Source organism: Fukomys damarensis, unplaced genomic scaffold (assembly GCF_012274545.1).
Source record: "Fukomys damarensis isolate Sample0158 unplaced genomic scaffold, DMR_v1.0_HiC HiC_scaffold_19, whole genome shotgun sequence".
Lineage (NCBI taxonomy): Eukaryota > Metazoa > Chordata > Mammalia > Rodentia > Bathyergidae > Fukomys > Fukomys damarensis.
Window position 1 is genome coordinate 56,720,492 of NW_022900931.1, and position 22,936 is coordinate 56,743,427.

The window sequence follows — 22,936 nt, forward strand, 5'->3', positions numbered from 1 at the left end:
CCAACTAGAAAGCAGCCGGCTTCAGGGGTGGGGGAGTGGGGTGGGTCTTAGGAACCCGGAAAAGACGGGACTTCGTGGGGGATGAACTACAGAAGAAAAAGGACCAGGAGACATTAACCCCAAAGTTCTGAACCGAGTCGCACCTGACGGGACATCGGTTTGTTGTGAAGCCGGGAGCACCGGTCCCCGTGCCAGCAAGCCCCGATCTTAAAGTAAAAACAGCAGTTAACCCCGGAAGAGGTACAAAGACAGGTGAACTGAAGGCCGGGGAGGCCGAACACCCCAGAAACAACGCTCCAAAACGCCCAGCCACGAAAGACCCAAGTGCCCGGGACTCTCTGAGGGGCCACTCCCTGCGCTTGTTCTCACACATCCTCAGGCCCGAATATTAAAGCTAAATATTCAGCCATTTTTAAGCCAATCTCTCCACTACATCTCCCCTTACGTCACTTCCGCTACGAAGGAGCGTTGGGAAATGTAGTTCGTTACTATCCCTGATGCTTAATCGCGCTTACAGACGCTCGCTAGTGGGCACGCGTGTTGGAGGCCTTTGCTCTCCCAACCCATCAGTGGCAGCGCATGCGTATAGTGTTACCTCGGAAAAAAAAAAAAGACTACAAATTCCAGAAAAACCTGCGGCCTCTCGCGCAGCCTGCGTGATTGAAAAGGGTAAAGGCGTCCAAGGCAGAGGAAGTAAGAATCACTGGTGAGTTGAGAGTCGTTCAGCGTACCCCAATAAATATAAAGGTTCTTAACTCGGCGAGCTTGCTGGTGGGAGCGGGAGTGCCCCTTTTTTTAGCAGTCCCACCCCTAAATTTATTTTCGTCGTAATAGGGGCGTGGTTGTTCGTGATACTTGAATCTTGTCCCGACGTCTCGTAGGACTACCGGGCTTTAGTGCAGCTATGAATTTGGAGCGGGTCTCTAATGAGGAGAAGTTGAACCTGTGCCGGAAGTACTATCTAGGTAAGGACCGATCTTCTAGGGCTAAAAGAGAAGACAAGGGACCAGGAAAGAGGGCCTAGAGGCGTGGATTCGTGGATCTAAGGGGTAAATCAAGTGAAGACTCCTGAGTCTGAGAGAAGGGAGGGCCAGGGTCCTGAAGAAGAAGGAAGCTGAAGCCTCAATTTCTACACCCTGAGAGAGAGTTGGAGGACGGGATTCCTGGGTCCTGAACAAGAGGCGGTTGAGGAATCAGATTCCAGGACCCCAAGGAGGAGCCAGGATCCCTGAGCCCCTGACTGCAGAAATTTCCAGTTGAACTTTGTTAGGGGAGAGGACCCTCAAAATAAGTATTCTGTGTGGGAGTCAGGGAAGATCCTTGTTCCGTGGCCCAGTGTGGGTTTTTCTCCCTAGGTGGGTTTGCATTCCTGCCTTTTCTGTGGTTGGTCAACATCTTCTGGTTCTTCCGAGAGGCCTTCCTTGTCCCAGCCTACACAGAGCAGAGCCAAATCAAAGGCTGTGAGTCTAGGGCACAGATGAGGGAGGTCACTGGGTGGTGGGAGGAGATGATGGAGGCTCCAGAATTCTGGGCCTCTGTGTGACAGAAGAGAGGGCTGGTCTGAGGGAGTCAAGAGAGGAGCTGGAGGCCAATCCTCCCCACTCTGTTCTCCATTATAGATGTCTGGCGCTCAGCTGTGGGCTTCCTCTTCTGGGTAATTGTGCTCACCACCTGGATCACCATCTTCCAGATCTACCGGCCCCGCTGGGGTGCCCTTGGGGATTACCTCTCCTTTACCATACCCTTGGGAACCCCCTGACAACTTCAGTACAGAATGGGGACCTGCTCTTTCTCCCAGGATGGGCTCCTCTGCTCTGAACTTACTTTCAAGCCCCAAAGACTTGTAAGACTTATGCCCATCTCCCATCTTCTTTGCTGACATCCCCCAATAAAAGACCTTAACATTCGATACTGACTTCCTGGGATCTTTCAGAGGTTTAAGTATAAGACATGCATTAGCGCGTGTGGTGGTGATACAACCTTGTAATCCCAAAATTCTGAGAGGCTGAGGCAGGAAGATCAAAAGTTCAAGCCCAGCCTGGGCAACTTAGGGAATTAGTAAGATACTGTCTCAAAATTAAAAATTAAGATAAAGGGCTGGGGATGTAGCTCAGTGTGAAGTCCCTGGCCTCAATCCCAATACAGGGGGAAAATTATTTTATTTTTGGGGGGGTACTGGGGATCAAACTCGGATCCTTGTACTTGCAAGGCAGGCAGCAGAGTCACTGAGCTAAATACCTGGTACCCCCAAAAAAATTTCAAAGCATTCATTGAGTGCTTGCTTTGTGCCATGAGTAATGCTTCACACATTATATATATTTTTTTTCCACTGAGTACCAAACGTAACCCTCTGAAATAGGAATTTCTGCTCAGGGACCCTATTTTATCAATGAGGGACTAAGAAAGGAATAATGCTTCTATTTTTAGAGGCTACTATCCTGGTAGCTGTGAATTCAAAAACAAGACTTTAAGGGCTGGAGGATGCAGCTCAGTGGTAGAGCATTTGCCTAGCATGCTTGAGGGTCCTGTGTTTGATTCCCAGAACCACAAACAAAACTTCTCTGTGCCTTTACCTACTTTGGATTTTAGTATTCCTAACAATGCAGATCACGATACTACCTGCTAAGCGTTTTCTGGGCCAAGACATATGTGGTAAATAGAAGTTTCTCATTCTCTGAAGGAGATGATGTCTGCCTTAATAGATATATTCAAGAACTTTTTCACAGAACCCTTCCTTGAACTTTTTTTTTTTTTGTAGTGTTTTGAGACAGGGTCTTGCTATGTAGTCCAGGCTGGCCTTGAACTCATTGGGTAGCCAAAGCTGGCTTCAAACTCAAGCCATCCACCTGCCTTAGCCTTCCAAGTGCTGGTATTTCAGGTGTACACCCCTACCCCCGCTTCCCTTGTCCTTCCTATTTAAAATTTCCATTCCAAACTTGATGCTCCTCTCACCATTTCAAGCTATATCCCTTTTCCTGCCACATTTCGCTTAGAATGTGAAAGGTAAGCTACACTGGGACAAGGGGTTTTGACTATTTTGTCCCCAGTGCCTACATAAATGCCTGGCACACAGGTATTTGCTAAATAATGAGGTTGTACCTGAAAAGACATTAACAGGTAGCTGGCACGTAGCCAGTGCTGTGAAAAAAAGGGACCCAAACTAACTTTAGTCTTCCTCTTAGGGACTAGAGGGAGTGCCACCGGTAGTTAAATCCTGTAAGCAGCCTAGTTCGTGCTGTTCAAGCTTAACACTACAAGTCCCAAGAAGCCTCGCGATGCTGGAGCCTTAGTTCCCAGTGTGCCTCGCGCACGGCGCTGGCGGCGTTACTTTGAGTCTACACCTTCCAGGAAAGGGCCCTAGTTTGTCGTTGGTTTGTTTCCGGAAACGGGGCCCCCGGGAAGGTGGGATTTAAGGCTGGGAGCCGCCAACAGTAGCTGTCAATTGGTCAGAAGAGATGATTGACAAATTCATTGACTAATGGAAACAATTGACTCCTGAAAGGGCCCACCTACAGGGGGAGAAGGGAGGTGGCCAGCGGGAGTCACTACTGGACGGTACTCAGGCCGGAGGGCTATCCGTACTCGGAGCTTACCTTTGACCTCTCCCTGCTCGCCTCCACACTTCATTTGTGACCCTAGGCTCTTTGGAGCCAGCTAGCCAGACTCCGGACCATACCATGTTCCCGGTGAAGGTGAAAGTGGAAAAATCAGGTGAGGACCCGAGGACCGGGCCCTATAGGGAGGCAGTGGTCGATTGGGATTTGGGAGGCTTGACAGACAGGATTGTCCTGAAAGCTACTACGTGACTTTTTCCTACAACGCATCTGACAAGCACTATATCAGGCAGCAAGCTTTTGCTGCCACCTTCATACACTCCCACACTCTCCTTGTAGTAGCTTTGAGATTGAAAGGTGGTGGTTCACTCAGTGTGGTGCTGTAAAACATGGGCATCTGGTGATTCTGAGAAGGGCATTTTTCTTGGCTCCATCTCAGTTTTCTTGTTCTTAGAGGTAGTCATGAATTGGGGATTGCGCTATGATCTTGAAGTACAGGTCTTTTTTTTTTTTTTTTTCTTCCTCCTAAGATACTGGGGATTCACCTGAGGACCTTGCACTTGCCAGGCAGGTGCGGCACCACTGAGCTACATCCCCTGCAACAGGACTCTTAATCCTTACAGTCACTCTATTCCAATAAACTAGGAAGTAGGAAGTGCAGTGGATGGGAAAACTAAAGCTCAGACAAGTGCAGTGGATGGGGAAACAATCTCTGGCTTGGGGCAGAGTTGATGGAAACCCAAGACCAGAATGGTAGGGCACTGGGGGAAAGGATGTTAGATGGAATAAGTGGGATGTTAGATGTGTTTAGAACAAAACAAGGCAGGAGCTGGGTGCAGTAACATGAGCTTATAGTCCCAGCTACTCTTGTGTCTTGAGACAGGAGCATCACTTGAGCCCAGGAGTTAAGGGACTTCCTGGGCAACAATAATGAGATCTTGCCTCTTAAATTTAAGGAAGTGTGTGTGTCCGGGGGGACTCCAACATGGGAGAAGGAAAGGAGATCTGGAGTAAGGCAAGGTGTGGGAAAACAATGAGGGCATATGAAGGAAAAGCTAGTGGAACAAAGGAAACAGCTTTGAAAAGGCCCTGAAATAGAAGCTTTGTCTGATGTATTCAAGGAACAGCAGGGAAAGGGAAAGGGAGCCTGACTACCAATAATGGGAAGGGACAAAAGTTAAGGCCAGTGAAGGGACTGGGGGATAGTGTGGTCATCCTTCTTGGAGGATCCAAGAAGAGGGGTAGATTTAGACACTGAGACCAGTGTGCTGCCCAGTGGATAGAAAGAGTCTAAGACAGTAGTGATGAACCTGTGGCATTCATGCCCAGCCAGCTGTTTGCTGTCATTTAAAGCCCTAAAAAGTCCACCATCAGTGGCCTAGGCGATGTCCAGGGGGAAGTGTCCAGATCATGGGATCCCCAGGTTAGGGTTGAGGAGATAAGCTAAAGCTGAGGACAGAGATGTGGGCATGATCCACACCCTTGGCTCCTGTCTTAGGTTCTTTGCTATAGTCTCAACTGCCTCAACCCCTATGTTTAACCTGTCTTCTGAGGGACAAAGGAAATCCCTGTGTCTCCTGGTCTCTACCCACTGCTGCCTTTCAGCAGACTTGGGTCAAGCTATAGGATTGGACCTCACAGAGGATATGGCTACAGAACTGACTCCTGCTTGGTACCTTCTTCCCCCAGAGTTGGAGATGGCCAAAGCCCGGAACCAACTGGATGCTGTTCTGCAGTGTCTTCTGGAGAAGAGTCACATGGACAGGTTGGGACCCAGTCCATCCTGGGGTTATAGGGTTGGCAGCTTTGGCAGGTGGGACCCTCTGATTCTGGTTGTATCTGTATAGGACTCCAAAGGCTGACTTGGGGATAAAGGTGTCTTATGGGGAGCTCATTTGGTACTGTCCCACTCTGGGCCCTGGAACCCCAAGCCAACTGTCCTCTTCTGTTGCCAGGGAGCGTCTGGATGAGGAAGTTGGGAAAACCCCCTCTGATACCCACAACAAGTAAGGTGTTTTGAGGGATCTGGCTCTGAGGGTTTGTGGTGGGTAGCTTCTTCCTTCACCCAAGCCCTGACCATTCTGCCTTGTGCTTCCTCCATCGCAGACCTAAGCACTCCACATGTACAAAAATCATGGCAAAAGCAGCTAGGTCCCCTTGTATTTGGCACTTAAATCCCTAAGGATATGGGTGGTTCACAAGATCCAAGGGATCCCTGTAGCCCCAAGATGCCCTTTAGGGGTTTTTGACCAAGCATGTGTTTGAGGGGTAGCCTGCTAACACCCAATCTTTCCCCATAGGGATTGCTCCATCACAGCCACCGGCAAAAGGTAAGATGACAAGGGTCCTGGACAGCTAAGGAGACTAAGGAGCCCCAGCCCTGGTCCTGACCCTCCCCCTTCCCACACAGGCCATCTGCCCGCTTCCCCCACCAGCGGAGGAAGAAGAGGAGGGAGATGGATGATGGGCTGGCTGAGGGAGGGCCTCAGCGATCCAGTGAGTAGGCAGTTCTAGAGGGTGGACAAGGAGCTGTATAAGGATGCTCACTTCCCTCCCTCTCCTCACACTAGACACATATGTGATCAAACTGTTTGACCGAAGTGTGGACTTGGCCCAGTTCAGTGAGAACACACCACTGTATCCAATCTGCCGAGCTTGGATGCGCAATAGCCCCTCGGTGCGCGAGCATGAACGCTCACCCAGCTCACCACTGCCCCCACTGCCTGAGGATGAGGAGGTAGGATGGGCTGTAGGCAGCAGTGAGGGAGGGTAATGGGTGGGACAGGCTTAAGAGCCCCTCCTTCCAATCTAATGGAAGATGAGCATAGGTCCCTGTGTCCCCCAAATGCATATTGGATCCCAATGCATATATAGGTAAGGACAGAAGTCTGTAGGGCAGACAGGTGTGGCCACCTGACCTAGGGAGAATGGGAACAAGGTTCCCCTGCGCAGATAGACATGACCAAGATTAAGGGCCCCCCAAAATTAAAGAGCTAGACAGAGATTCTTAGTGTAGAGAGGTATGGTTACTAGGCAGCCAGGTGAACAGATGGGGACCCTCTGGGCTGGCTGGGTAGAAATGGAAGGGGGTAGGTAAATCACCTGGCCTGAGAAAGTAGACAAAGGTCCCCAGGACAGATACATGATCCTTTGAACTGTCAAGATCAGAGCACACAAGGCTGCTGTGGAAAGTGGTCCCTAGGCGACATAGACATGAACCCCTAGACAGAATCCACTGAGGCAGACAGTAGATAAGACCTTCCATAGGGGGTGGACTGGCAGGTACAGTTGGGGTTCCCTAGACTGCTAAGAGCAGACAAGGGTTCTTGAGCTGTCATGAGAAGATGGGTCCCTGGAGAAGGCCAATCTGACCACCTAGGCTTTGGGTACAACTCTTGGAAGTAAAGACTTCCTGGAAAATCCCTTACATCTTTTGTCTCTGGGAAAGGCAGGAAGGATGAAATATGTATTCCCAGCCCTCTGCTCTGTCTCTTAGGCCTGGTTTGGGACTTTGTGTCTCCAGGGTTCTGAGGTCACCAACAATAAGAGTCATGATGTCTACAAGCTGCCTCCACCTACAGCCCCTGGGCCACCTGGAGATGCCTGCAGACCCCGCATTCCATCCCCATTGCAACCTGATACCCAGGGCACCCCCGACGACGAGGTGGGTGTACAAGGCTGGCTTTGGGCAATGGGGCATATGTGTTGGGGGACACATGGGGGCACATGTTGTAGGGGGCACCAGCATAGTCACCCACCCTGGCCTCTCTCTCCCACAGCCCTCGGAACCTGAACCTTCACCCTCCATACTTATCTATCGGAACATGCAGCGCTGGAAACGCATCCGACAGAGGTGAGCGTCCCTCAGCCTGCTGGCCCTTGTGACCTCTGTTGCTATTGCTGAGTCTTCCCTCTGCCTTCCCAGGTGGAAGGAGGCATCTCATCGGAACCAGCTTCGTTACTCAGAAAGCATGAAGATTCTCCGGGAGATGTATGATCGACAGTGATATTCCCAGGTTCCCCACCCCAATAAACATCCCTCAACTTCACACTGGCCTGTGCTTCAGCTCATCCTTCCTAGCCCAGACATAAAGCAGTGGACACAACTCTTGCATATTTATTGGGCAGTCAGCCTAGGAAGGAGTAGAGGCATGGGATAGCAAGGAATTCAACATGGAGAAAGGTTGTGGGGGTTGAGTGTTCCTTGGTTGGGTTATGGAGGATTAGGAGTGTGGAGTGTGGGTTCTCTAGAAGATCTGGTTGGAGAACTGGGATCAGGATGAAGCAACTGTGGGGTTCTGGTTAGTTGGGAAAGGGGCCTTACAAAGTGTGGGAAGTTGGAAAGGGTGTCTGTACAGGTTGAGGTTGGGAGTCCCAGTTGGCCTCGAATAAGTACAGCAGGAATTGGACATCAGAATAGGGTTTAAAAATCTGGATGGCTGGTTGGGGTTTCAAGTCAGAAAATGGGTTGAGGGTAATGGAGTATCTGATTACAGAGAAAAAAAAAGATCAAGAATCTTGGCAGCCCGGGATTTAGCTCAGTGGTGCCACCGCCTGCCTTGCAAATGCAAGGTCCTAAGTTTGAACCCCAGTACCAAAAAAGAAAGAGAATCTGCACCAGGAGGCCTGGACAATCTGGAGTGGGAGGACTGCACAGTGTGGGACATTTAGAGGTGGTGGTGGGCTTTATTCCTGATTCACCTAGCACGGGGACAGGGCTGACTACATCATAATCTGGGGAGAGCTGGGAACGGATGGAAGTGGAGTGTGGGGATGTTTTGTAGGAGTCAAGGGAATGCAAAAGGAAGTTCTGAGTGAGGATATAAACCAAGATGGGAGACTAGGCTGAGGTGAGGGTCGTGCTTGTAGCAAGGTGTGGGAAGGGGCCTAAGGGGTTGGGGTATCAGTAGAGGGTCTACGTTATCAAAGGCTGGGTCTAGGGTGAGGGGTCAGGTGGGATCTCCATTTGGGTGGGAGGGACCGTCAGGATGGGGATATCTGGCTGGGCAGTCAGATCGGCTTAAAAAGTAAGAGCCTAAAGCAGCTCCCTAAATTCAGGTGCACCTGGATCCCTACTTGGCAGCAGCCGGTGATGGCAGTGGGGCCTGGGCCGGCGCTGGTGTGGCCTGGATGGACAGGACGCCCTCAGGGGACAGAGCTGAGGTCACTGCGGCAGGGTCCACGCCGGGTGGCAAACGGTAGCGGCGGTGGAATTCGCGAGAGATGAATCCATGCTCGTCCTGCAGGGGAGAGGGTTGAGCCGGCAGCCCCTGCCCGTGGCGCTGCCCCCGCCCTCCCCTTGTTCTTGGCTCACCTGGCGTTCCTCATGGCGTGCGTGTACCTCCACGTGCTCCCCAACCACCTTGACCGCTATTTCCTCTGGTGAGAAGTGCTTCACGTCCAGCAGCACGGAGAAGTGGCCCTGGTCGGCCGACACCTGTGCACAGCCGGCATGGGGCAGGACTGTCACCCCCCTGGATCCCATCCCTGTCCGTATTGGTACTATAGCCTACCAACCCGCAATGTCCCCTTCTGAGTCACCTAGAGCCTCTCCACCCTCAATAACTGGGATTCTCCCTCCCACTGTAGTCACTGGGTTCCCTTTCTCATAGTGATGAGGCTTCCTTCCCCTGCAAGGTCAGGGACCTTCTCCTTCGCTGGGTGAGCAGGCTTGTCCTCACCCTCATTGTCAAACACTCTCTGGAGTCACCGTTCACCCACCTCAGGGGCCCTTGTCCTCCACCCCTGCCAGAAATCTCTAAGATGCCTCTTGTCCCAAACTCCAGAATTCTCTTTTACCCTCTCACTCGGGTCCTAATGCTCTTTTAACAGTTACTGGTTCCCTTCCCCCACTGCAGAGTGCCCAGGACTCCATTAAGTCACCAGACACATCCTGCCCTTTCCCTATCCAGGGTACATGGAGTCACCACAGTCTCCAAACCCCTTTCCCATGGTTAATAGAGTTTCAATGCCTGAGGAGTCACTGCCAGATCGAATGGGTCCCAAGCCCCTTTCAGAACCATTAACATTTTCCTGAGGGGCCCAGACCTTCCTTTCCCCTCAGAGCGACAGGGACCTCTCCCTCACTTCAGTACCCAGGCCTCAGGTTTCATACTCGGAAAGCCCATCTGACTGGGCGAACCTTCTCCACTAAGCTAAAATCACAAGACATTTCTGCTGCCCACAAGAGGCCTTTTCACCTCCCCGAAGCCTGGCACCTGGGCAGTTGGCAGCGCCACGCTGGGTGCGCGCAGGTAGTAGGGCGCGAGCCCAGCAGGGCAGAGCGTAGCCAGCTCAGCCTCCAGCAGTCCCTCGCCGAAACGCTGGTCAAACAGGCGTCCCGGAGCGGACAGTCCCGGTAACGGGGCCGAAGCACGGCGCAGCCAAGACGGCTGCACTGGTACCGGATACTCCATCCTGCTCCTTAACCGTCGTCCTGGGACTAGTACTGCCCCTGCGTGCGCGGACGCTGATTTATAGTGCGCCCTGTGCCGGCCTCTGCGGGCCTCCTGGGGACATTGGGACGGCAGCCAGACTCGGCCATTAGCAGAGCCTTATTTAGAAACCCCAATAATGACTTGGCCATTTATTAAGCGCCTGCAGGATGTCTGGAAAAAGACGCCAGGGGAATGTTATTAAGGTTCTTCATTTTCCTGAAGGGAAAACTAAGTCTAAGGAGGCAGAACCCTGTAGGTGTAAGGGACACAAAGTGGCAACTGGGCGAGAGTCCACCAAAGAATCCCCGGTTCCCTTAATCTACTCCCTCCCCACTGGCTGTTCTGAGGATGACGCAGATGGAAGTTTTAGGTGGAGATTCCTGGAGAATGCAGTGGCCAGACCAGGCTGTCCAAAGGACACAGACCAGATCCTACCCCCATCTTCAACCAGGCCTAATTCTGTGCCTCTGACTCAGCCTCGGATGCTCCGCGTCTAGGGGGCGTGAGCATGAACGCTTCATGCTGGCCCCCCAGGGGGCGCGCGCCGGGTCCCAAAATAGCTCATTTTGATCCCACTACCTGGGCCAGGAGCCCGGGCCTGGCAAGCGGTGCGACCAGCTGCCTGTATTCTGACCGGCTCCTGAAACAAGAGTAAAAAGACTGGCTGATTGGCCCAACTGATGGAGAGATGACAGAGGAGACTGACTCCCCGATTGCTCCAGCAACAGGTAAGACAATATTTAGACTGGAGCCAGGGTAGAGACCTAGAACCCACAGGAAGGAAGTCAGAATGCCAGACTGTCCCAAAGCGAGATTTTATATCACTTTCGACCACAAACCCAGTTTCAAATCCTTTCCATTGGTTTATGGCCTTGCCAATTACTGCTGCATGCTACAGACTCTCCAATCAAACATGCGCTTTTAGGCAGGTCGGCCTTGGACCCAATCATGAGACATCTCCCGTTGGCCACTTTCCAGTAACTTTTTATTTTCCTCTCCATCATTGGTCATCTGGGCGGCCGCCTCTTCCTAACCGAGCTCTCCCAGAGAGAGGCGGGGCTCAGAGCATTGCTAAGCGACCAAGATGCGCGGCGTCTGACCGGTGAAGTAGAGGACTCTCGCGAGAGCTGATGTGGCGGCCTGATGGACCGCAGGTAGGCAGATCCCTCTTCCACAGACTACAGGAGGCTTGGCGGGGACCAAAGGCAAAGGCAACATAAGTTTGTTTAGAGTCTGGAGTCTCGGGTTTAACAGTATTGGAGCTACAACTCCCAAGATACTTCAAAAGTCTTTGGCTGCTCCCGCCTTGGACTTCACCATCCCAAGGATCCCAAAACGTTTTATATTCTTCTCTCTGGGTAGCCCTATGGGATTATTTCCCATAGGGTGTTAAAAGGCACTTGGAAATTGAGCTTCCTAGTTTTGAAATTGCTCGTAGACACCCATTTGTGTTGGCTTCGAATTTTCTTGCTTAGGCGGAGCTCAGTGAATCATGGGGATTGTAGTCCATCTATACTATTTCCTTCCCCTACCCCCACCCCGACCCAGCAGAAATGAACAGTATACGTTGTAGTCGCGGTTCTTAACCCGAACTCTAGTTTAGAATCAATCTAGTTTAGAAATGTTTAAGGAGATGGAAATGGAATTACCCTGATGTGATCGTTACACACTGTATACAAGGCGTATTCTGCCTTCCAACCCTGCTCTTTCCCTGCAGTCTGTCATTTTTCTCCATCCAAGATTGTCCCTTTGGAGATGGTCCTCAGGATCAAAGCCACTATTGGCCATCCTTCAGCCCCAAGGTGAGGACACCCCATAGAGAGTGCACCTCTTGGCAAGGGAGTGACCACTAAGGAAGGAAGACGTGATGAGAGATGAAGAAAGAGCCCCCCCCCTCTCCTCACACTTTTTCTCCCCCCACCCCATGGCCTTCCCTCTTCCGTCTACCCTGGATCCTTTATCACAGCCCCTGTCCCTTTAAGTTGTTACCAGTGGTGACACTGTGGGATATGTTTCCTCCCTTCTGGACGGAGGCTATATGAGATCATCATTCCCTACGGGGATGACCCCTCATACCTCACTTTTCTTCTTGTATCCCCTCTCATAGGCCTTGAGCCCATCTAGCTCCCAGAGTTCCAGGCTCCCACAAGCTCCCAAGGTGTCAGCCAACTCCCCTGAGCTGTTTGAAGAGTCCTGGCCTTCCAGTTTGGGGACCTCATCCCCACCCAGCACCACTGAGGGACAGATGGAGGCCTCACCACTCACCCTGGCTGACAGTGGGGAGTCTGTGGTGGCCAAGTGAGTACCAGAAGCCGGAGGGGAAAGGAGAATTTGGGCTAGAGGGAGGCGCTCCATAATAATCATCACAGAGTTGCTTATGGAGTGCTCTGTTAGACCCAGGTATTTCATGTGTGTTAAGAGTTCTGCAGTAGAATACCTAGGTTTCAAATCTGTTTTGTTTTGTTTTGGGTACTGGGAATTGAACTCGGGCCCTTGCGCTCTCAAGGCAGGCAGCGGAACCACTGAGCCAAATCTCTGGCCCTAGGTTTCAAATCTGTATGATCTTGGCTTCAGTTTCTTTTTTTAATTTGTGCACATTAACAGTATATATCCCCTAGGGTTGATTTCTGTTTTTGTTTTGCTTTCTGGTACTAGGAGATTGATTGATTGATTGATTGATTGATTGATTTTTAGACAAGGTCTCACTATGCAGTTTAGGCTGGCTTTGAAATCATGGTGATTCTCCTGCCTCAGCCTCCCCAGTGCTGGTATTTCAGGTATATATCACCACATCTGGCAGTACTGGGAGATTAAACCCAGGGGTTAGGCTACCACTGAGCTACAATCTCCAGCCTTTTACATATTTTTAAATTTTGAGACAAAGTCTCACTAAATTCCTAAGTTCCTAGACTGGCTTCAAACATGTGCTCCTCCTGCTTCAGGCTCCCCAAGTGCTAGGATTGCAGGCATGTACTACTATGTCCTAGAGCTATTTTAAGCTTTCAGTGAGTTGCTGTACATGACGACCTGTAACAGTGCCTGCCACATAGTACTTAGGTTTGTACAGTATAGGTTCAGCCACCGTAACAGAATCTCAAGTTAATTATGGCTTAAACAAGATAGCATTTATTTTCCTTTCACATAATGGTTCAGGCAGAAGCAATCAGGGCTGATATGGTAGCCCCTTTTTGAGTTTGTTTGTTGTTGTTTTTTTTGTTTGTTTGTTTGTGACAGGGTCTCACTATGTATTTCAGGGTAGCCTTGAAATCATTGTGCAGTCCAGGCTGGCCTCAAACTCATGGTGATCCTCCTGCCCCAGCCTCCTGAGTGCTGGGATTACACTTGTGTGCCACCATGCCTCGCATCCCTTCTTGAGGTTTGAGGTATACAGGTCCCTTTAATCTTTGTTGTCCTAATCCTAGGTTGTTGTCCTTTTCTTCATGGACCAAAACAGTCCCTAACTTTATCAATTTTCTAAAATCGTATCTCCTCATTACCTATTAGTAATGTGGTCACAAGTCACCTGGCAAAGGTAGTTCATTGAACAGTGGCTATGTGCCCAGCTAAAAACTGAGTTACCAGTTTCACTGGATTGTAGCTCAGTGATAGAGTACCTGCCTGGCATGTGGGAAGCCCTGAGTTCAATCCCCACTACTACCACATAGATAGGCAGACATACTAAAAATAAAAATTGTATTACTCTAGAAGAAAGGAAAACAGATATGGAACACAACTACTTGCTTTTTGTGTCCAATTTTTCCATGGTGTTTGATAAACATTAGCTCTTCTTCTTCTTCCTCTTCCTCTTCTTATTCTTATTTTTATCATTATTTGGCTCTCTTCATTCTCCCTGTCTTCCATCCTCCGATGCTCACAGGTACATAAATAGATTCCGCCAAGCTCAGCCCACAAGCCAAGAGGAACGACAGTGTACAGGCCCAACCCCAACTGATTTTTGGTGGCTGCAGACTGAGTCTTCTGACCGCAGCAGTCAACTTGCAGCAGGTACCTCCTTTGGTCCCAGCCACCCCTAGTTTAACATTTCCTGATTAGTTCTCCCTGCAACGACTCCTCCTGGCCCCTATAATTTAACTCGGATTTCTGAGCAGGACCCAGTAAACCAGAAGGAAGACCCGGTCCAGCAGCCCCAGCTCCAGCCAAGGTTGCCAGCACATCCCAGGCTGTGGCTCCCCTTCAGAAAATAAAGCAGGTGACTTCTTTATTCACTCCCTCCCATGTGTGCCTGAACTGCCAGCACCAGCCCTGGGATAGAATTAGGGCTAGTCCCCAACTCTAGGAAGTTGAAACAAGAAAAGAGGATGTGTTAAATATAATATAAATAATAATGTGTTAAATATAATTAATAAAATTAGATGTTTTCAGGCACGGCCAGATCCAAGTGTTTGGGTGATGTTGGGAGCAACCCAACTCTCTTGGTTCTGTGTTCCTCTTTGTTTGGCTCGACCTCAGGCAGGTTTTCCACTCACAGTAGCTAGGATGGCACCTAGTGGCTTGAGGCTCCCATAGTACGAACTCAGCTTCTCTAGTGGACAGTGGGAGCTTTTGCAATAGCTCCCTCCGAAGCCCTGGGGTTCAGTCTTATTTGTTCATCCTTGGTCCAGTTACCGTGAACCAGAAGATAGAATCTGGTCAGGAAGGTGAGGTTAATCCTTCAACAATAGTGACTTGTACATGAAGGGTCTGGATCTGAAGAGGACCTCTAGGCCTGTCTTTCTTGAGGAGAAGCAGATTGTGAGGGTAACAGGTACTACAGACCTGAACTCCAGACCCTCTGTCCAGAGCTCCTTTCTCATCAGCCTTTGGGGTGAAGGCTGACCTCTGACCTCTTTTACCCCACAGAGCCTTAACACATGGAACTCGTCCCTGCTGGACCTAGAGACACTGAGCCTACAAAGCAGAGCTTCCAGGCTGCTCAAACGCAGGTGCCTGTCCCAGTCCATCCTCCCTCCGTCTTCTACAGCTGTGGCCCAGCACCCCGCCTCTAAGACCTTATTGCCTCACTTCTCCCTTTTCCCCGCAGCAAAGCCTCCATCTCCTCCTCGTCCCTCAGCCCCAGTGATGCCAGCTGCGGCTCCTTCCCTGTCAGCTCCAATGGCCTCTCTCCCTTCTCCATGACTTGCACCCCTGACTCCAGCAAGGACTCTGGCCCCAGACAAACTGGTAAGTGCTGGGGGGCAGGTATTGGAGGCAACCTGGTTCAGATCCCATCTCTGCCACTTACTGTGTGAGTTTGTACCTCTCTGGGCCTTGTTTGTCCAGCTATGAAACAGGAATGGTAATTGGATTCCTCTCCTACAGGCATTGTGAGGGTGACATGAGTTCATGAATAAACAAGAAACACAGCACAGCTCTGTCCGCAGCTGTCATGAGCACGACAGGCCTGCCGTTCTCTCTGCAGTTCTGCACAACAGCTCCAAATTCCACAGGCTTTTGCAAACTTGGAACCATGTTGCTTTGACACCAAAGTCTGACCTATAAGGCCATTTACAATCTATATGGATCTCATTTAGGGTGAATATTTATACTCTTTGCTATGTCCACAGTACACTGAACCATATGGCTTTTATTTATTTATTTATTTTTTTTTGGTGGTGCTACTGGGGATTGAACCAAGAGCCTTCACACTGAACTACATTCTGTTTTTTGAGACAGAGTCTCACTAAGTTGGTAAATTGCCCAGACTGGGCTCAAATTTGTGGTTCTCCTGGGGATCACGGGCATGTGCCACCATGCCCAGCATGAATTTTTGTTTTTATAAGTAAATATAGTTGAGTAGCAGTTTCAGATAGTTCAGCTAAATTTCAATGTGGTTGAATCTGGAGTACTGCCCCAGAGTAATGTCTGTTTATATACTGGGCAATTGAGCTAAAAAGTGCAAACTGCTGGGCATGATGGCACATGCGTGTAATCTCAGGATTCTGGGAGACTGAGGCAGGAGAACCTCAAGTTTAGAAGCCAGCTTGGGCAATTTAGTAAGGCCTTGTCTCAAAATAAAAGATACAAGAGCTGGGAATGTAACTCAGTGCTAAGACTCTAGGTTCATTCCCAGTGCCACTTTAAAAACAAAACAAAAAGTGTGAACTGTTAACCTCTCAACATTTCAGATATAGCCGTGGTGGCATACGCTTGTAATCCCAGCACTTAGGAGGCTGAGGCAGGAGGATCACTGTGAGTTCAAGACCAGCCTGGGCTTCATAGTGAGTTCTAGGTCAGTCTCAACTACATAGTGAGCCCTGTCTCAAAAAAAACAACAGAAAAAAAAAAAATTTTTTTTCAGACATGAAGGATGAAGGACCTGGGTTACTATTATTGTGGGTTTTTTTGGGGGGGCGGGTACCAGGGATTGAACTCGGGTCCTTGTGCTTGCGAGGCAGGCAATGGAACCACTGAGCTAAATCCCTGGCCCTGGGCTACTGTTACTGTGGTAGTAGTTGTTACTGTTGTACCCAGGTCTTGGGCTGCTGTGATGCACACGACAGCTGCTGTCCAGGTCTCATGGGGCTTCCTGAGTGTGGACAGGCAAGCACAGGTTAACAGGAGGTGTTCATGTATGTTGTGCAATCCTACGCAAAGACTCACCTCTCTGATTCTTCACGCTTTCCAAGCCTTATCTTTTATTCATCTCTCCCTCTGAGCCTCAGTCTTCTCCTTTGTAAAATGAGGATAAAACTAGTACTTACTCCATAGGTTGTTTTTGGTTAAATACATTCATTGATTCATTTAACAAACATTGATTCCTACCGTGTGTGAGACCCTGCGAACAGGATTGGGGATTCAACAGGAAGCTTCACGTGCTGGGTCCCACCTTCAAGGTCACAGCACAGTGGGAAGGGGGCAGAGCGCTGCCACATAAGCCTGCGAACTGTGACGCACACATAGAAATGAAGGATCTGTGGGAGGATAGTGTGGTGCTGGAAGTCAGGGAGGGCTTCCTGGAAGAGGTGCCAGCTGCGTGGAAACCTCCACAAGGAAGGTGGGGTGGGCAAGAACCTTCCAGCTTGTATATCGGACCTAAAGTGTGAGGGAGCAGGGGTCCAGTGACGCTGGGCCATGGAGCACATTGAGACATTTGGTTATCGGGTTATTAATACTGGGAACCTCAAGAGACTTCTGGGCATGGAGGGAACATGGTATTTCTTGGATGTTAACAGATTCCCCTGTGAGAGATGCTGCTGTTTTGATCTGGGCCACATCCTGAAGAGCAGAGTGGAGGAAAGAGGCCAGATTTAAAACTAGAATCAACCTGAGCGTGGTGGCACAGGCTGTAATCCTAGCAGTCTGGGAGGCTGAGGCAGGAGGATCACATGTTCGAGTCCAGCCTGAGCGGGCAGCTTAGCGAGGCCCTGTCTCAAAATAAAAAATAAAAATGGCTGGGGATGTGGCTCATTGTGAGGCCCTAGGTTCAATTCCCAGTACCAAAAGGAAAAAAGAAAAAGAAAGAAAGAAAGAGGTCTAAAGCAAGTGAGAGAGAGAAGAGAGAGAAAAGCCTGAGTTAGATGAGGAGAAAACAATCCAGATACGAGTAACCACAAGCTCAAAGGCCTCTGCCTTTTACCAGGAGGAAGGGGCAGGTGGGAGGGTTCATAACCAGGAGGGTCCTGGACTCTCCAGGATTCTGTGAGTGGAAAACAGATTGGGAGGACAGGAGCGTCTGGAGTCCGGGGAAGAGGCTGCTGTGATAATCTAGGTGGGTTAAGGCTGGACCGGGGTGAGGGGCAGTGGCAGGGTAGGGACAGTGGGGACATTGCAGAGTCTGCCCAGTGGGGACGTTGTATCTCCAATGTCCAGAACGTATAGGCCTGGTAGATAGTAAGAGCTCAGTAAATGTTTATTGAATGGATGAATGAAGAACTGAAAGATAGCAGCAGGGAGAAAACTCCAAGCTTGCTCTGTCCTGACTGAGCCCTCACCACTTCTGGGCTCCAGAGCAGAGTTGGGCTTTACTGAGCAGCCCGAAGAGCGAGTGTGGGCTGCCCTTGGGTTTCTCATCTCTGGCTCCTGCCCCACTCACCCCCTCCACTTTCCCCGCAGCAGCCCCAGCGCCAGCCCAGGCCCCTACCCCTGCTCCAGTCCCAGCCTCCTCCCGGCAACCCCTTCAGACAGAGGATGACATTTTGTACCAGTGGCGGCAGCGGCGGAAGCTCGAACAGGCTCAAAGGGTCAAGGGTGATCGAATCTGGGTGCCGCCCCAGACTCCTGCCCTTACCTCTCAGGTAGGTTGAGAGAGGGGAGACCCTGAGGGGAACTGAGTGACCTCCACTCCTTTGGTCCCCCTCTCAGATCCTTCTTTATATCTACAGCCTTCTGCTCCTGCGGTGACCCTTGGTTCCCTGGTGACCCAGCCTACCTGTGTTCCACTGTGGGGCAGTGTGACCCAGCCTAGTCTTCCCGAGGCCTTCTATGTGGAGAGGCCTCCTGTTCCCCTGGGGTCCTCTCCTCACATCTTTTGGGCCCCTGGCACACACGGGTTCTTCTGGACCCCACAGTCCAGTCCCTGGGTATCTCTTGGGGCCGTTCCTCCCCCTCCGCCGGTCTCTACCCTAGATCCCTTGGCTCCCCTGGGGCCCCCAGCCTCCACCTCAGCTCCCCCCATCTCCAGCCAGGCTCCCCTGGCCTCTTCCAACTCAGCTCCCCCCACCACTGCTCCCACATACTCTGCCACCCCGCAGAGCCCGCCTACCCGCACACCAAGCAGGTCTGGCCAGCCGGAGAAGGTAGGCCCCGAGCCTCAAGGCACAGCAGCCAGTGAGGGGCCAGGCGCGCAGCTTAGGGGCGCCCTGGGCCAGGTGGTGACTGCACGGTTATTCTCTGAGAGCCTGGAGAACACACCCCCTCAACGTGAGGCCACCCCACTGGAAGTCAAGGCCATGCCCACCAGGGCCAGGGCCAGGGCCATGCCCCCTCGGTCAGAATCCAGGGATCGGTCTAAAGCCAAGACCGCGCCCTCCCTAGAGGAGTCGGTGCTTCTGCTAGGCCAAGTGACTCCCTCAGCTGAAGCCAGGTCCCCGCAGCCTAAGGTCCTACCCGCTCCAGTTGAAAGGGTATCCACACTCCCTGAAGCCCCATTGCTTACCCCATCACCTACATCGGAGCCGGAGCCGGGATCTCATGTGGCTGTGGCCCCACCCTCACCCACTGCTCACCATGACCCCCCCAAGGACCTGTTCTCCCAGGCTGCCCAACTTCTGGAGGCTGCAGAAGGTGAGGGGGTTGCTTGTACCCTTTGGGATCTTAGGGGAGGTCCAGGCCCCTAAGAATCCAGCCCCCTGGAGTTGACTTTTCCTCCTAGACTCTGACGGCAGCGAGTTTCAGGATGACCCTGTACTTCAAGTGCTTAGAGCCCAGAGGGCAGAGCTACGGCTGCAGAAGAGGTTAGCCTCTGAGAGCCCCGTTGGGTGCCTGCCCCTCCTAAGCTCCTTTCCTGGACCCCTACGCATATACCCCAGCCTCTGTCCCCTGGCTTCTCCCCAGGAGAGTGGATGCATGGTTATCTCTTCTGATGGGGTACACTGAAGACCCGAGATCTTGGTCTCCATCCAGGTCCCCCCCCCAGGTCTCCAAGGAGGTGACTGCGGAGAGAAGGAGCATCTTTTGAAGCCAGACGACTTTGAACTGTATAAAATTGTTTTCCCCAATGAAATATTAATTTGTTTCCAAGTAGAGTCAACGTCATATCCTTGTGAAACTGTGCCCTCTCAACTAATAGAATATGGAAGAAAAGATGCAGCTTAACTTCCAAAGTTCAATTTTAAAAGATGATGTTGACTACCTAGTTTACTTTCTTTCCCTTATTCTCTTACTCTTTGACACTTGCTTTAGTGCCTATGTGTTTTTTCAAAATTGCCGTGCTAAGGATGGATTGCACAGGTGTCTGCACTTACTAATCTCACTGAAATTTGTGAATTGTGTTGTATGTACAGCTTACCTCAGAAGAAAAATATATTTGAGCGCTAGCTAAAGGTATCCATGCTGAAATATTTAGGGGGTAGCATACCACTTTGCAATACTGAAATACAAAGATTAGTTGGATAATCTTCGTAAGCAGATAAATGTGAGATAAGGCAAATATCGTAAAATGTTGATAGTAGGGTCTAACTATGGACATATGGATGTACAATGTAAAATTTTTCAATTTACTGTATGTTAAAAGCTTTTCATAATAAAGTGATGGAGAATATATGATCAGGATCATCTTGACATTTGCATTGATAAACAAGGGGTTAGAAAGCTTGTCATCGTAATACTCAGGATTAGGAAGCAAGTGCATCACAAGTTCAAGGACAGCCTGGACAGTTTCTGTACATCAGAGACATGGTAAATGTTTTTAACCTTTTTGAACAAATCATACACTTCAGTGAAATAGAAGGGCCATGCTAATTAGTATTGCTTGGTAACAAAGCACCCCAAACTTAGTGGCATAAAACAGTCACTTTATTACGCTCATGGATTCCGAGTTAGAAATGTGGACAAGACACAGCTGGGGAGAGTTTGTCTCGTCTCTACGGGATCTGGAAAGCCTCAAAAGGTGACCCGACTTGAAAGTTGTGAGGTAAAATCCCTTAGAACTTCTTCACTTACAACCTGGCACCAGGGCTGAGAAAACTCAAAGGCTGAGCTCATCAGGGATGGTCAACTGTAATGCCTGTACAGCCGCTCTCTATTAGCTGGGTTTCCTCAAAGCATGGCCACCACAACACCGTCACACTTCTCATGTGAAACGTCATGCTAGAACCTCATGGTTCACTCCAGCAGACAAGCGGGAGCCTGCGCTGCCTTTTCCTAGTTGCCCTTAGAAGTCCCATAGTGTCAGTTCCACTGTTCTCTATTTGTTGTCGTGGCTCTGCCCGGGTTCAAGGGCATATACTCCATCTGCCAATGAGTGGGATGCCAAAGAATTTGTTTTAAAACTACACGGGGAAGCCAGGCATGATGGTACATGGGTGTAATTCCAGCACTCTGGGAGATGAAAGCAGAAGCCTCAAGTTCTAGCCCAGCCTGGGCAATTTATCAATTTAGGGAGACCCTGTCTCAAAACAAGGACTGGGTATGTATCTCATTGTGAAGGCTCTGGGTTCAATCCTTAGTGCAAGCAAACAAGACCCCCAAAACAAAAGTAACTGGGAATTGATTCTGCTCCCCTGCCACAGCCCTGCCTTTCCTCAATCCATAATTAAGTTTTTTTTCCTTAGAACACTTTAGATTTAAAATACTTTGCTGGCCTGGTGGCACACACATATAATACCACCTATTTAAGGGGATGAGGCAGGAAGATTGAAAGTTCAGTCTGGACAATTTGTCTCAATTTTTTTTGCGGGGGGGATTTTGAGACAGGGTCTCACTATGTAGTTGAGATTGACCTGGAACTCACTGTGTAGCCCAGGCTGGTCTCGAACTCACAGCGATCCTCCTGCCTCAGCCTCCCAAGTGCTGAGATTACAGGCGTGCACTACCACGCCTGGCCTTTGTCTCAAATTAAAAAAAAAAAATTTAAAAAGCTGGGAATGTAGCTCAGTGGTCCCTGGGTTTAGTCCCCGGTATTGAAAAAAATTTTTTAAAAATCTTCATTGTCTTTATTAGGTTTTGAAACTCCTCTCTCTCTCTCTCCCCCCCCCTCTCTCTCATTTCTTTGTTTCTATTTGGTTTCTTGTGGGACCAAGGATTTAGCTCAGTGGCACCACACCTGCCTCACAAGCACAAGGTCCTGAGTTCAAATCCCCATGCCAGAAAAAAAAGTGTTGTGTCTTTGTTTTCTTGAGACAGAGTCTCACCAACTAGTCCAGGCCGGCCTCGAACTCAATACATAGCCCAGGTTTCCCTCGAACTCCCTTGAATCCTACCTCAGCCTCTCAAATGCTGGGATTACAGGTGTGAGCCATCATGCCTGGCTTTCTTATTTTTCCTTTTGAGACAGAGTCTTGCTATGTAGCCCAGGCTGAACTTGAACTCTCTATGTAGCCCGGACTGGGCTCAAACTCAGGATCTTTCTGCCTCAGCTTGCCAAGTCCTGGAAATTACAATTATGTGCCCCATGCTTAACTCCCACTAGCTTTTGAGTTTTGATGTGGGTATGGTGTATTTTTCCGTTTGTTTAGGGATTGCACCTAAGACCTTTGTACTGAGCTACATCCCTCCCCAGCCCTTTTCATTTTTTATTTTGTGACAGAGTTTCTCAAAAATCAGTAAGTTCTCCACGACCAGGACAGGGGAGATCTTCCTGCCTCAGGCTCCAAGAGTGATGAGATTACAGGTGCATATCACCACGCCTGGTTTCCCTGTTTCAATTATCAATGGAAGGCGAGGCCAGTAGGGAGCAGAAGAGAGGGCAAGAAAAATGTCCAATGGGTAGGGCGAGCACGGTGAGAAGCAAAGAAAAATGAATTTGGGCGGGGCGCCGTTTTGATCCTTTAGGCGGGGTCAGGTCGGGACTGACAGGGTGGGACTGGAAAACCCGGTCTTTGAAAAGCCGCTTCATACAAGGTCCCGAGTTCTATCCCCGGTAGCAAAAAAAAAAAAAAGAAAAAAAAAAGCTGCTTGAGGAATGGAGCAAAGCCCTGAGGCCGTGGGAGACTCCAGTTAAAACTGTCGGAAGAGTGTCTCTGAGAGTGAACTAAGGAGGACGATCGATTGCTTAGTGTTAGAAGAGTCGATGCAAAGCATAAAGAACTAGGGGTGTGTCTCAAAAGGGAGATGACAGCCAATGAAAAGCAGTCATGGGCGTGGTGCTGTCAAACTTCGGTGGGCGGGACAGAAGAGATAGCCAGGGGTGGAACCCAAGGCAAAGCCAACGGAAAGCCTCCAGGTGGGCGGGGCATTGCCCTAAGGCTAAGGATAGGACCAATGAGAAGCGGCGCCGCGTCCCCGCTCTCCCCCGCCCTTGCTGGGCGCGCGCTGGTGCCACAGGCAGCCGTTAGGGGCGGGGCCTAC

At 50.3% G+C, this 22,936-nt stretch overlaps 5 protein-coding genes across 12 annotated transcripts in view; 3 read left to right on the forward strand and 2 right to left on the reverse strand.

Moving 5' to 3' along the window:
- The window catches only part of Igflr1 (IGF like family receptor 1), a 6,114-nt gene extending 5,616 nt beyond the window's left edge, over window positions 1-498 (reverse strand). The window contains exon 1 of one of the 2 annotated variants that reach the window (XM_010631840.3): window positions 144-498. In XM_010631840.3, coding sequence (XP_010630142.1) covers window positions 144-373 — 230 coding nt within the window. In that variant the 5' untranslated portion in view covers window positions 374-498. The remainder of the gene's footprint in view (window positions 1-143) is intronic. The other variant, XM_010631842.2, reaches the window with a different exon arrangement.
- A 124-nt stretch (window positions 499-622) lies between these two features.
- On the forward strand, window positions 623-1,907 carry Psenen (presenilin enhancer, gamma-secretase subunit). 3 transcript variants are annotated; one of them, XM_033765744.1, is made up of 4 exons: window positions 623-747; window positions 835-965; window positions 1,356-1,460; window positions 1,620-1,907. In XM_033765744.1, exons 2-4 carry the CDS (start codon window positions 905-907, stop codon window positions 1,757-1,759), a joined length of 306 nt encoding a protein of 101 aa, XP_033621635.1. In that variant the 5' UTR covers window positions 623-747; window positions 835-904; the 3' UTR covers window positions 1,760-1,907. The 3 variants fall into 3 exon arrangements, with proteins under 3 accessions (XP_033621635.1, XP_010630140.1, XP_010630141.1); XM_010631838.3 differs by having other exon boundaries at window positions 623-706; XM_010631839.2 differs by having other exon boundaries at window positions 623-706; window positions 882-965.
- A 1,426-nt stretch (window positions 1,908-3,333) lies between these two features.
- On the forward strand, window positions 3,334-7,603 carry Lin37 (lin-37 DREAM MuvB core complex component). Of its 2 annotated transcripts, none has more exons than XM_010631836.3 (9): window positions 3,334-3,711; window positions 5,244-5,319; window positions 5,510-5,560; window positions 5,855-5,884; window positions 5,965-6,050; window positions 6,125-6,291; window positions 7,051-7,218; window positions 7,334-7,407; window positions 7,480-7,603. In XM_010631836.3, exons 1-9 carry the CDS (start codon window positions 3,678-3,680, stop codon window positions 7,559-7,561), a joined length of 768 nt encoding a protein of 255 aa, XP_010630138.1. In that variant the 5' UTR covers window positions 3,334-3,677; the 3' UTR covers window positions 7,562-7,603. The 2 variants fall into 2 exon arrangements, with proteins under 2 accessions (XP_010630138.1, XP_010630139.1); XM_010631837.3 differs by having other exon boundaries at window positions 3,346-3,711; window positions 7,078-7,218.
- A 727-nt stretch (window positions 7,604-8,330) lies between these two features.
- Hspb6 (heat shock protein family B (small) member 6) lies at window positions 8,331-10,909 on the reverse strand. Its single transcript, XM_010631848.3, has 4 exons — window positions 10,571-10,909; window positions 9,773-10,162; window positions 8,869-8,991; window positions 8,331-8,794 (listed from the first exon to the last, which is right to left on the reverse strand). Exons 2-4 carry the CDS (start codon window positions 9,968-9,970, stop codon window positions 8,627-8,629), a joined length of 489 nt encoding a protein of 162 aa, XP_010630150.1. The 5' UTR covers window positions 9,971-10,162; window positions 10,571-10,909; the 3' UTR covers window positions 8,331-8,626.
- Window positions 10,910-10,985: 76 nt separating this feature from the next.
- Proser3 (proline and serine rich 3) lies at window positions 10,986-20,193 on the forward strand. Of its 4 annotated transcripts, none has more exons than XM_010631845.3 (11): window positions 10,986-11,145; window positions 11,709-11,793; window positions 12,099-12,289; window positions 13,869-13,996; window positions 14,101-14,201; window positions 14,852-14,934; window positions 15,033-15,172; window positions 18,044-18,225; window positions 18,313-19,213; window positions 19,302-19,383; window positions 19,484-20,193. In XM_010631845.3, exons 1-11 carry the CDS (start codon window positions 11,135-11,137, stop codon window positions 19,605-19,607), a joined length of 2,028 nt encoding a protein of 675 aa, XP_010630147.1. In that variant the 5' UTR covers window positions 10,986-11,134; the 3' UTR covers window positions 19,608-20,193. The 4 variants fall into 4 exon arrangements, with proteins under 4 accessions (XP_010630147.1, XP_010630149.1, XP_019064162.1 ...); XM_010631847.3 differs by having other exon boundaries at window positions 19,566-20,193; XM_019208617.2 differs by having other exon boundaries at window positions 19,302-19,610.
- Window positions 20,194-22,936: the final 2,743 nt, after the last annotated feature.